At 46.0% G+C, this 13674-nt stretch overlaps 2 protein-coding genes across 8 annotated transcripts in view; one reads left to right on the top strand and one right to left on the bottom strand.

Moving 5' to 3' along the window:
* Nucleotides 1–4046, top strand: part of TRAF7 (TNF receptor associated factor 7) — a 50628-nt gene extending 46582 nt beyond the window's left edge. For all 6 annotated transcript variants that reach the window (XM_066576570.1, XM_066576573.1, XM_066576575.1 and 3 more), the window contains exon 21: nt 95–4046. In XM_066576570.1, the coding sequence (XP_066432667.1) occupies nt 95–109 (15 nt within the window). In that variant the 3' untranslated portion in view covers nt 110–4046. The remainder of the gene's footprint in view (nt 1–94) is intronic.
* Nucleotides 4047–9022: 4976 nt separating this feature from the next.
* Nucleotides 9023–13674, bottom strand: part of CASKIN1 (CASK interacting protein 1) — a 197648-nt gene continuing 192996 nt past the window's right edge. Inside the window, exons 21-22 of one of the 2 annotated variants that reach the window (XR_010786424.1) lie at nt 10655–13575; nt 9023–10616 (exon numbers count right to left, since the gene is read on the bottom strand). Coding sequence is in view for 1 of the 2 variants with exons in the window: in XM_066576569.1 (XP_066432666.1) it covers nt 13476–13575 (100 nt within the window). In the remaining variant the exon portion in view is untranslated. Of the gene's footprint in view, nt 13576–13674 lie in introns of both variants that reach the window. The other variant, XM_066576569.1, reaches the window with a different exon arrangement.

A 13674-nucleotide genomic window follows, 5' to 3' on the forward strand; every position in this document is an offset into this window, starting at 1 on the left:
CTCCACAGTAGTGGCTGCGGCTCATGACAGTTACTCCCACTTTCCTTACCTTCATTGATCGATTGTCACTCACCCATTCTTCCTATCTTCTTAGGTCTGGACCTGCTAATTGAGACCAAACCCCTCCAGTTATAGCCTCTGCCCAGACCGCTGCCAAGTCTTCTTTGCCAGCCTTCCATATATTGCCACGGACTTCTCACTTTTGATAAGATATCAGAACTTATATCGGAGATGCTCGAGGCTCCTGGACTCCTTTCTCCTACTGGATCCTTCTCTGGCAGTTCAGACCTCGGACACCACAACGATGCTGGAACTGAAATCTTCTGGTCACAGGGAAAGCCAGTTCACCCTCGAGGTGCCCACCACTCCCTCTGAGCTGGGCATGGAATGATAAAGGCAATAGACTGCGGGCTTATGAATGGATAGTCGATATTAAGAGGGATTGTCTTTTTCCGTTGTGGGTTGCTCCAAAGGAGTAATGTCCAGTATATGCAGCAGACCACCACCCATGTAGGCATTCTTCAGTCTGACACACTCCACATCTGATTTGCTTAGGTATTATGCCCAATGTGATGATATACTGTGATAATATGCTGCTGGCTCCACACATACTCCGTACCTGACCCTCGCGGTGCCCACCACTCCCTCTAAGCTGGGCATGAAGGGATAAAGGCGATAGACTGCGGGCTTAAGAAAGATAGTCAATATTAACAAGGCTTAAGAAGAATTGTCTTTTTCCGTTGTGGGTTGCTCCAAAGGAGTAATATCCAGTATATACAGCAGACCACCACCATGTAGGCATTCTTCAGCCTGATACACTCCACATCTGATCTGCTAGGGCATCGTGCCCAATGTGATGATATACGGTGATAATATGCTGCTGGCTCCACACATACTCCATACCCGCACAATAGCCGCGGACACTAGGATTTTATTAACTCCACTGAAAAATGACTTCCTCTGCAAGTTTGCATTTATTGGTCATGATGGAATAGGCCACTAGGTAGCGCCATTCTCACTGCTGCAGATTGTCGTTAGCATTTTCCTCCATTGCAGGCAGATTTGCTTGAGTTTTACTTCCCTTTTTGCTCTATGTACAGTGTATATACTGTCATGGATGCTGATCTGTATATGTATTATACCTTATATGTGGAGGTATACACACAAGCATCTCTGCCATGCTGAAAGAAGAAGCTGTAGAGTATTAATGGAGCGCTGGTCGCATCGGGACTCCATTCACTCTCAATGGAAAACTTCATTTTGCTTGCAGTGACCATTTTATTTTAGGAGGATGGGGCAAGGCCTCCTTCATAGAACTCCATTAACCCTAAACATTAAAGAGCATACATGTATGCCCTCAAATGACGGGGTTTATATGTAGCAGGCCCGGAAGCCTGCTAAATGCACGGCTTGATATGGCCTTTAAATGGCGCAACAGAGGGAGCGCCCTCTGTCTCCCAAATGGCTGCCCCCTACAATGCCATTCGGGTGTAATGGTAGCCTGGGGCCATGTATTTCTGCTTATTAAGATGTGCCCGTGGCTTGTCTTAATAGAATGCCTGCAGAAATATCTTATTGTATAAGCAAGCAGATGATTGCCAGTTGAAGTCCCCTATGGGGACTGGAAAAAAAACAAAGTTGAATAAAGCTTTATAATTTCAAAAAATCTAAAAAACCCTTTTTGCATTATTTTTTTTTTTTTTTTTTTAACATAAAAAAAAGTCCAAAATAAACATATTTGGTATAGGCGTATCTGTGACAGTCTGATCTATTAACATAAGTATTATTGTCTGTCAGGGAAAAAAATAGCACCAAAATTGTTTTTTTTTTTGGTCACCCTGTCTCCAAGAGTGTCCAAAAGTCATATGCCCCAAAATGGTGCCAGTTGAAACCCCATCAACAGAAGAATAAAAACGTTACGATGGTCTGAAGATGGTGGCAGAAAGCATTATTTTTTTTAAAAAGCTTAAAATAGTAGAAAAAAAATCTCCAGGGATTGTTGATCCGGGATTATTCTGACTGCCCGATCGGAGGCGGCGAGGAATTTTTTCCCTTAAACGAACGAACTGGATGTCACCGAAAACTAAAGAAAAAAAAAACAAAAGTGAACAAACAAAAAAATGGCCTTGTCCTTAAGGGGTTAATAAATGCAAACCTGTGGAGCAGCTGTGATCTCACATAACACACTCCGATTGGGATGCCATCTCCTTCCCCTTCTAAAGCAACTTTCGATCCTGGACAAACAAAGATGGCCGCACCACTTCTCGGACTACCTCATCTACACTGAGGATTTGTATACATTGGTAGTCTAAAACACTACACCTGCTCTGATTGGTCAGTGCTGGCTAATCAAAGCAGGTGTAGTGTCTTAGACTAATATACAAAGTGTATCGGGTAGTCGGAGAAGCTGGTGCGGCCATCTTTGTTTCTCCAGGTCCAGAGCGCTGTGTTCAGGAGCAGCTCCATTTATCTGTATGAATGTAATCCGCTCCCCCCAGGTAATACTCCTCACTCTCTAGTCTCTTGGGTCCTACGTCTGGACTGGGAGATTGTCGCTGGGGTGAAGGAAGGGACCTCTGGTTTGATCCCCCCCAGGGTAATCAGACGTATTAAATCTGCCCCCCACCTTCACATATGGCGGGAATTACTCCTTGTATAACAATGTGACCCGTGTATTCTGATCAGATGTGACTCTGCGGAGTTAATAGACTCTCGCTCGCAGTGGCGCGGCGTCACGGTCACATGGGGCTATAGGAATATGTATCATTATAGGTTTGACTATCCAGCTTCTGTATCTGGCGGCACGCTGGGCCTTGCAGTGTCAGGTCTAGCGCTGTGTACCGTTGTTAGGGGTGGTGGGTCTTGTAGAAGCTCTTTTAGTCGCAGCTGTTTATACGGTTTTGTATACAAGGCACACAGTGCACTCCGTATAGGTCGTCCCACTAGTGATTATATACTGTGCACCGCTCACTTCTGTACATACTGTAGATTTTTACGATTGTTTTAAATTGACACTTGACGAGGTTGGTGCCTAAATCCACTTCATCACGTTTCCGCCACTGTTTTACCCTTCTCCGGCGCTCCCGGTGGCTGCTTTGCTGTATCACACTATGGAAACCCTAAGGGGCTTTTTACAGCAAATGTAGAAAAGCAAATCACCCGTGAAGAAAGTCCTTGAGTCATCTCAAGTTGTTATGGATGGCAGCAGTCACAAAGGTCGTCACTCTGCTCTCCCAGACAAGCAACAAGAGAGTAAAATTGACAGATTTGCCAGTCAGGGAAGGCCTTGTGACAGTCATATTGGTTGTCACCCAGCTTTGCCAGAAGCAGACAACTCAAGGACTTCTGTTCCCTGGAGAATTTTTAATTTAGGGTTAAGGGGGTTTTCCAGGGAAATCCTATTGATGACCTATCCTCATCAATAGTTGATTGTCCGGGGTCTATCGCTCGGGAACACGACCGATCAGCTGAGTCGGTGCATGCTGTCAGCTCCGCAATAACACAGAGGTCGGAGCGGAAGCCTTCGCGCCAATCTCTGTATAGTGGCCAGCACTTGTAACTGCAGGTACGGCTCACGTTGATTTCAATGAGACCCCAACCTGCAGTTACAAGAGACGGCCACTATACGGAGGTTAGCAGAGGCTTCCGCTCCAACCTCTGTGTATTTACGTCATTGTGCCCACTCAGCTGAACGGTTGGCGTCCCAAGTAATGGACCCCTGAGGATAGGTCATCAATAGTATTTCCCTGGAAAACCCCTTTAAGCGCTCAACACTACATTTCACACTCCTGCAGATGGATCATGTGTAGTGAAGCAGCCGCTCCTGGGGGTCTGGACTGATTGCGCTAATGGTGCTGATTCCCACCTCTATTTACTCTCCTGGTACGCCTCACTCCGTGGTATCCCGGCTTCACTTCCATCACACGTCACTTTCCAGAAGCAAACTGTCATTTTTGAGCCCCTTTTTCTACTGTTTTTAAATATTGTATTATAGGATCAGTGATTCTTCATTTCCAATAAAATTGAAGTGAAGGCGGAGTCAGCAATATCTGTGTCTGTAATATATATACCGCCATCCTTCGTCCTATACACTGACCCTATGGGAGGGCAGCATAATGGTTAACGCTGCCGCCTGCAGGTTCATACTGTCATTACCGGGAAGGAGCAACATCTGCATTCCTCTGCCCCGTCGGGCTGGTCCGTGTCTTCTCAGTAGGACAAGATGAGACGTATTCCATCCATAGATACACATCCATAGATACCCTGAGACAGGGCTGTAATACTTGGTGCAGCCATAGGCATGAGTGGCGCTGTTTCTGGTTTAAAGGAACACTAACCCCAGAAATGAATGATGAAAGTAATCAGGACATTAGCTAGCCATCGCTGTTATCTATCACAGTGTGTGTATATGTATATACTTAGAACAGTGCCATATGAAATCCAAAACTTGAAGGTTTAACATTTTGCAATCCACTGTCTGAAGTCTTCCTACATTCTGATTGCAGCTTGTACAGCTCCAATGTCAGAAGACATCCGACAGGGTGTTCTTACCGTCTGTTGCCAGCCACTCCACTGTCAGAGCCTCTCTGGTGCACACACACTGGCTTTAGCCAGCAGATGGCACCGTTGTATAACAGCAAAAAGAGAAAGCCTTTTAGGAAACCCTGAATCCAAAATTGGATTGCAAAGGGTTAAAGGGCCCCTTATTACCTTAGAGCCCCATAGATTATGCTTAAAGATGCAGGCGGTCCAGGGAGGTATGTTTCATACTCACCAGGCCCACTGTGTACCCGCAACCTCAGCACAGGCCAGCAGCGTGACTCTGCGTGTGCATCTCCTATCCGTGTGTATGCGAGGTGCGCACGCAGGAAGAGTGGAGCTGCTGGCGCATGCTGACTCAGCAGGGACACAGCGCAGGAATAGGGTGCCGGTCAGACTTCCTGTTCCCTCACCTTTCGAGGCCCATGAAGTAGTTCACGGAGCTGAGAGGAGATGACTGTGTCCTAATGGGTATTCCTCTGATCCCCAACCTCGTTGCCAGGTGTTATGCAAACGGCCCAGATGGCAGATGTGATATACGCTGTCTTCGTAACTCCCATTCACTTCAGTGCGGGCTACGGACACGGCGCATGGACGTCATCTTGGCTATTCCCATAACGCCCGCACAGCTGGTCAGGAAACAACCGCGGGTTTCTCATCTCAGCCATGGAACACTAAGGTCTCCCTCACACAAGTGCTTTTTTTCTGTGATTACCGCAGCGTTTTCAGCACGGCGGTAGAACGCCCCCATTGTTTTCAATGGAGCCTCTCAGGCACTTAATCGAGGCGCTTTCCAGCGGCGCGATTTTCGAGCGCAGTTTGTTCTATTTTTTTTTGGTGTTTAGCGCACCTTCTTAATGAAGGGGAATGCTAAAAGCCGTGTCGGTTGCAGAAAACAAAAGTAAATCATTGCGCCTTGCCAATCGCCTGTGAGAGAGTGGTCTAAAATGGGAATACCCGACAGTCTGAGTTGTGAAACTCTCAGCATGTCCTATTCTTGTCCAGCGGTCAGATGAGATCAGGACATGTATTATGTTGTCTGCCGCACTGTGGGCAGCGCACGGACGGGGAGTTCCGTGTGATCTCCGATGCGAGTGGTGCCCGGGGATGTCGGACACAACTCCTCAGCCGTGTGAATATGGTCTAAGTGCAGCAAATGTATTCGCCCCCATGTGCACGGCCCACGCGGACTTCCAATGCAGAGATCTGCAGCGGATCGTCTTAAAAATGATCTTTTTAATGGCTTGCGGGTGATCGCGGATTGTGTGTTTTCATCTCCCATAGAGATGAATGGAGCCACATCTGCAATAAAATGGAGCATGCTGTGATTTTTAGATCCGCGCGGGACATCCGCAAAGCACCTAAAACTCTAACCCGCAGGGTTTAATTCAGTTGCGGATGCGCCAGTGTTTCCTATTGGCGGCTAGAGCTGCGGCTCTCCCACGCAGGAGAACCGCGCTGATTTAATAAATAAAATCCGCCCGTGGACATTGGGCCTTAAGAAGCACTCAGCTATAATTTACTCGCCCTGCACACTTTAAAAAAAAAAGGGCAGGCCAGCCTAAAACTTCAAATAAGTCACAATTTTGGCATCAATGCCCAAACTGCATCTTTTGTACCCCGCTATGTATTCTTCCCTGAAGTGCAGTTGAGCGGCACAGATACCACATTGGTGGTGGATGGTTATGTAGACGGGTTATAAGAATACTTTGTCGTGTTTTCGCCACCCGAGTCGGACTGCGTTCACATCAGCATTTTGTTTTCCATTTTTCTGTTCTGTCCTAAGAACATAAAAATAGAAATAAAAAATGGATCCAATCACATCCCCAGTGATCTCAATGGGACTGACTGTGTTTCAGTTTGCTTTATTCCGCCTGGTTTTGCTTTTTTTTTTTTTAATTTATATCCATAAGCAAGGAGCTCCCCCTAGTGGTGGCTGCAGGCATACAGAATTTACACATGAAATTTATCACAGAATGTGGACCTAAAAATGAAATGATGACTGTTAACCCTAAAAGCAAAGCGCCGTCACAAACTGACATGATGAGTAAATCAAACTTTTATATTCATCACCTAAAGCATATCGTAAATGCTGATAACTTCAACTCGGACAAGATGGCCGCCTCCATAGTCACAGACAGGCAGTACCATAAATAATAGATTAGGAGAAAAGAATATGTATCACAATCTGACTGGTCCTTTATGAAAGATGTAGTACATTTTAGGGGACTCTCAGTGTGGGGGAGGGGGGGGGGTTAGCATTTCTTTGTACGCCCCTGCATGGCATTCACTTAGTGCCTCCTGCTGGCTCGCTACTGGAATTGCTGGATGACGACAGACTGAGGATGGGGCCTGCAGATGTGACATCATCCAATCCCATAACTACAGGCTGCCCATCAGAAATGTATTCAGGAGGACTTCGGCCATAGACGAACAAGACCCAGGCCCAAAGGATATAAGATGTCTAAAGGCTTCCTTGCAGTGCGGCTCCCAAACTACAAAGACCCTTCACATATACTGCAGTGACGGCCATGGACAAGTAGGTTGGGACCACACTCTTATGGAAGCTACCCAAAAGAACATCTGTCTTTGTTGCCTATAGCACCCAATCACGGAGCAGCTTTCATTCTTTATACTGAGGAGGTAAAATGAAAGCTGTGCTGTGATTGGTTGTTATTTCCTATACTAAGGTGACAAGATTTACCCAGGGACACAGGGGTGTGGTCAGGGGCGGGGCTTATCACGTCCTATGATTTTACCTCCGTCGTTATGCAGAGTACAGTGCCGGCTCAAAAAAAGACAGAGCAAATTCCGCAGCATTTCTGCATCCAAAAAACTGTCAAAATATGTACAATTGGTGTGGATTTTGACTGGAAATCAGCCGCGTACCCGTAGCTGATGTCATACTATGCGTCGCTCCCCATCACCTCCTCCGTAGGCTTCCTGCTCCTGCTCCCCGGCTTACGCAGCCTGTAGTGTCCTTATCTGACCAGGCTGCAGGAAACGGAAATTGCGGGGAGCGCTGACAGCAGGAAGCCTACGGCGGAGGTGAGGGGGAGCACCACATAGCATGAAATCAGCACCAATGGTACAGATTTTGATTGTTTATTTAGATACGGAATTTCCGCACGGGCATTCCGCAGCATTTCCACCATGTGTAAACGTCTCCTAAGTCTGCTTGAGGTATGCTGCCACGTGCAGAGTGGCCTTAGTAGTAATAGTGACCGCTATACCAGCCCCAGTAGTAATAGTGACCTCCCACAGTAGCCTCAGCAATAATAGTGACCTCCTACAGTAGCCCCAGCAATAATAGAGACCCCCACAGTAGCCCCAGCAATCAGTGAGCCCCCACAGTAACCTCAGCAACAAGTGACCTCCCATAGTAGCCCCAGCAACAAAAGTGCCTTCCCACAGTAGCCCCAGCAATAAGTGACCCCCCCCTACCCCACAAGAATGGTGAGCCCCCACAGTAGCTTCAGCAACAATAGTGACCCCCACAGTAGCCCCAGCAATAATAGTGCCACCCATAGTAGCCCCAGCAATAATAGCCCCCACAGTAGCTTCAGCAATAGTGACCCCCACAGTAGCCCCAGCAATAATAGTGAGCCCCTGCAGTAGCCCCAGCAATAGTGACCTCCCACAATAGCCCCAGCAATAATAGTGACCTCCCACAGCAGCCCCAGCAATAATAGCCCCCACAGTAGCTTCAGCAATAATCGCCCCCATAATAGCGCCCACAATAGTGACCCCCACAGTAGCTCCAGCAATACTAGCCCCAATAGTAGCCACAGCAATAATAGCCCCCATAGTAGCCCTAGCAATAAGTGATCCCCCCAACAGTAGCCCAAGCAATAATAGTAACCCCCACAGTAGCCCCAGCAATAATAGTGACCCTGACAGTGGCCTCCGTAGTAATAGGGACCCCTAGACCCATATAGTTACCTCCTCCCGATCTTCACAGTGACCATGCTCCTCTCAGCGCTGCCGACATAAATGTGTGCGCGCCTGCCGCAACGCCTCCTCCCCTCTCTTATGGAACCAAAGAGGAGAAGTGAGGGGAGGAGGGGACGAAGATCCTGGATGCACACACTGCCGTCAGTGTGTGCATCCGGCAGCAGCGCGACAGAGATAACCGTCCGGGGAGCTGCGGCACCCTGGCTGGTAATCAATATAATGTGACCCAAAAGCAGGACAGCTGGCTGTCCTACTGGAGTCCCGGCGGAAAGTGTTACGTTTGGTCACTTTACTTACACAGCTGAGGTAAAATGAAAGCTGTGCTGTGATTGGTTGCTATGGGCAACAAAGACAGTATTCCTTTTAGACCGCTTCCTTAGGAGTGTGGTGCCGGCCAACCTCTCCGTGCACCACCCAGTATAAGAATAAATGCTTATTAGAGACAAAAGTCCATTATCCCCAGATTTGTCCCGTGTGCTGGATATACAACACCATATAAATTCACACACGTACAAAAATAAAAAAAGAATTAACAAAAACAATTTTTATTTTCTCAGACGTATCGATACGGCGTCACAGCTCACAAAGAGAATGCAATAGTCATTAACCGTAAAAGCACAGCACTGTAGGGAAAGCACCAAGATGCATAGCTGTCACAGGACGGGTGTACAGTACAGATCTCTTCCATAACTTAATCATAAAAAATATATATATATATATACTATATGTATATATCTTATATATGTATCCATCATGTAGACCTTTCAGGAATAGTTTAGGACTTTTTTTTCGCTGCCTTCTTAATAAATACATTTTCTCTTAACACTTTTATGTATTTGAATATTTCATTTAAAAACGTAGATTTTACTTTTTCTCTATAGTTGTTCTGTTTTTTGTTTTCCAGCAGTGAAGGGGTTATTGTGTTACGGCTGCGGCAAAAGAAGAAAAAAAAATAATCGAAACGAATCGAGAAGATAAGACGGGTCTCTGACGATCGCAGACATCGTATCAGCCACATATCACAATCGGATAATTCACACGTACACCCCTCCCCCATATCTGCCCCAACATTCTCGGTTCACTAGACGGATATACTATGGCACAGACTGAATGGTGTAGGGAACCTGTGGCATGCTGGGAGTGGTAAATAAAGGTGCAGACCTGGGTAACCCCTGCCTTGTCCCCTGCACCGTCACCATCGATCTGGTAGTAGGCTATAGGCTGTAGGCTGCGGCGGTTTATTACTTGCTGATGGCTACTAAGGGTAACGGCGGGAACACTATATTTATTGTGCACAAAACACATAAATGAAGTAGAATTGAAAGGGCTTGTCAAGTTATAAACTATTGGTGGCCTATTCTCAGGCCATAGATTAGAATAGGGTCCATCACTAGAGCTGATTTCTGCAGGAAGGAAACGGCCCTGTTCTTACTGCAGTGGCCAGGCTTGGTAATGCAGGGCAAGTTACCAATGAAATTAATGGGAACTTGGCCAGCAATACCAAGCCTGGCCACTGCAGTAAGAACGGAGCTGTCTACTTCCTAAAGAAATCCATTCAGTGCATAAGCATACCAACTCGGTGAAGAGCTGATTGGTGGAGTTCCCAGGCAATGGACTTTAGCCCATTTATTATTGAAGATCTGCGCTGAGGATATGAGGATTGGCCACTAATAGTTTACAACTGGACAACTTAATTCTGTCACCTGGATTGTTGTAGCACAAAATACTACCATTATTCCGTGTTAATAAAATCTTACAAAATTGCATTTTGTACAAACGAACGGTATTCTGGGTAACAAAACGTCATTCTGTAACTGCAAGATGCCCGCTGTTTTCCAATCTAAAGAGACACTGCCGCGCCTTTTGTCTATAATTTACATATTTTAGCACAGATCGCTATTTTGTGATAATATTACTTTTGTGACACAGAATTTACTTTTATGGCAGTTGAGATTAATTCTCTTAGTTCATGTGTTTTGTGGGTAAAAAATGTAATTTTTACTAAAATAAATTTAAAAATGACATTTTGGGAACGGTGTCCGACGTGTGGTGTTTGGTGTAATCTTGTTTTTGGGTATAACTTAGACCTTAGAGTCCCCATATGAGAGTAGAGCTGTTGTCCCCTACGCTGAGAAAGCTTTCTATCATCAGACACAGTCACCCTATCTATACCCCTCCCCTGTAAACTTTTACGGCAGTGTCTTATTTTTGGAATGCAAATCAGTGACAGAATAATGCTCCACAGCACCCCCTACTGGAATGGTAGCTATACTACATGTCAATGTACATCCTTTTAACAGGCCTTGCTAAATGACTTTGAATAAGCCAAAGCAGAATATCCATATACAGACAGCTGTTTCAGGGTTCTTGACCCTCATCAGTGTATATTAAGGGTCTTGTTGGCTATCAATGTTGGTCTAGGGGGTTAAAGTTCCACCTCGTGGAGGGCACCATTAGGAGAAACACTACCCCTCCCCCACACCTTCTCAAGCAAGAACTCCAAAACAGTTGTCTATATATGGGTACTCTGGTTTTGCTTTCATTCCTTGTCATGATGCTGTTAAAAGGTTGAATACTGACTCATACAGTAGCTAACATTCCAATAGATGGCGCTGTGGGGAATTACTCCACGGCTCATTTGAATATAATTTGCCCAGCAACCATTGCATGGTCTAGAAGACTCGCTACACACTTCTGGTGCTCTCCACAAGGAGAAAAGTTACCCCCATCCCCAGACTTACTTTGGGTACAACATGTAGAAACGCCACACTTGTAGCAACCAATCAGAGACCGTGTTATATTTCTCCCATTTAGAAAATGAATTTTGATTGGTTGCCATATGCAACAAGACTATATTTTCTTAGTTTTAAAGGGAACAGTCATCAACTACAAGCACCATTCACTAAGTTATGGTGCTTATAGTTTAGGTGACATGGGGTCCAGATAGTAGTGTCTCATGATCACACAGTCTCCAGTTCCAGCAGTGTCACCTGGCAAAGTCAGCATGGCTCTTTTAGAAGTGAGTGCTCGCACATTCCCATTAATCCCTATGGGAGCCTTCTGAAAAGAGTCACCTCAGGAAAGGGGGACCTGGCGAGTATGAGATACAGCTCCCCGGCACCCAAACTATAAGCACCATAACTTAGTTTGTGCTGCTTACAGTTGTTGACAGCTTCCCTTGAAGTCTAATTCGGAGGTCAACTTCTTTGGTCCCACCCTCCAAAGTGAGTTCTCTAAACCCAGGGGGGGAACATTTCTGCCAGATCCAGCAGCCAATGTATAATATGTACCAACACCGGCCCCTCACCTTTCGACATAATATAATGTGGAAGCAAGGCACAACCCAACAAATAAAAAAGAAATCTATATATACACATAAATAATGGAAACGGAATATGCAAAAGTATAAAAAAACATAAATCAGCAGATGTCCGAGGTTTGTGCTATTTCTTATATTCTGTATATATATTCTCCATGATGTAGGAAGGGGGGGGATTCCATGGATTCTGTGTATTTCCAGGCACCGGATGTGGAATTTTTTTGTTTTTCAAAAATATACGTGCCCCAATTTTGACTCCTTCCCCCATGACGCTCCTCTCCTGAAATATAAATCTGTGCTTTCTCATTAGTTGCTGGCAGGTTCAGGGATTGGACCTTGAAATTTTGCGCTTTTCCATCGTTAAGTCTGTCCCGACTGTTCGCTCGGATTGGTATCTCAAGCTGGCAATGACAGTCAGTAGTAAGTGGAGGCATCACCGTGGAGGTGTCATTGTGGGGCTGCCATTGTGGTTGTTCTCTTGCTGCAGGAAACATCTATATTTGTATTCCTGGCCCCTTGAATCCCAAAAATACTTATTATTTTTGATAAATAACGGATCATTTCGTAAAATATTTTCTATATAACGGAAGATCTTTTTTTTTTTTAATATCGGGGGTTAATCCGTATTTGGTAAAATATGATATAGATAACTATGGATGTAAAAATATACCTTGTGACCCCAAGTTATTCGCCTCCAGTCTATCCATATGAGATATCAGGGTTCAAATATCTCAGTTTGACTAATAGGGGGGTAATACAATGTGGATGTTATACCTCTCCTGACCATCAGAAGGCAGAAGACAACTGAGAAAGGTTCAAGGCGGGAAGTGCTACTGTTGTGAGTGTGGTTTGCATGCTCGGCTAGTAAGCTCGGTGGGTGATTTACGTGGATGGTGGAGGCAATGAGTGGTTAGCGGGAGCCGGATACTCTGCCGGCTGACTGCTGGGCTACTGCAATGCGTTGTTTACTTGATCTAGTCATATGCGGTCGCTGACTATAATGCCGGCCAGCTATTCAGATACAGCTTAGATAATGAGCGCTCAGGTAACGACCCAGTGGTTGGCTTGTTGTCCGGGTCAACTCGCACATTCATTTAGGGGGGCTTCTGAAATGTCACCAGCAGAGAGTGCTATAATCTCCTTTCTGACAGCCATCGATGATGGGAAGAAGACGTCTATATCCATTTCTCACACTGAATGGTAACCGCAATCTTAACAAGACGAAAACAAGAAATACAAAAAGGGGAAGATTTCCGCATAAGTTATGGTTCTGACGTCCGGTAGGAGGCGTGCTGCTCCGCCGCTCAGCGTGAACCTTTAGTGCTCACAACACAACGTTGTCCTCTCAAGTCCAGGTTGGGACTGGGCTCTGTGCTGCAATGCATTCTGGAACTTTTCTTGATGCTAGGACTGCGAAAGCCATAGCCGTCGCCGCCTCCCGGTTGACCTAGGCCTCCCCCTCCCCAAACTGCCCCTTAAAGACTGAGCACAATCCTGAGGTATTCGGCTTTACTTTGTGCTAAGGTTTAGACATGTTCTGAGACCAATCGACAGAAATCGGAAGGGCCTTAGGAGGAGGCAGGTGGTCTGTACAGGACCCAGCAAGGGAAGCGGAGGCAGGGAGCAGTCAGAATGACCTTGCTTTGAGGACAGCACTGTAGCTTCATTCCAACATGGCGTCCAACTGGTCTGCAAGGTCGTCGAACATGCTGCCTATATCGTCCAGGATACTGACTGTAGTCTTCTCCTCTAGGGCTGAGCTACTGGAGAAGGGAAGAAGAACACAGTAGGACATTAGATACTCCAACAAATAGGGGAATCCCCGACGCAACCGTAAATGTGACCCAACAAGGTCAAGGACC

Source organism: Eleutherodactylus coqui, chromosome 8 (assembly GCF_035609145.1).
Source record: "Eleutherodactylus coqui strain aEleCoq1 chromosome 8, aEleCoq1.hap1, whole genome shotgun sequence".
NCBI classification, from domain to species: domain Eukaryota; kingdom Metazoa; phylum Chordata; class Amphibia; order Anura; family Eleutherodactylidae; genus Eleutherodactylus; species Eleutherodactylus coqui.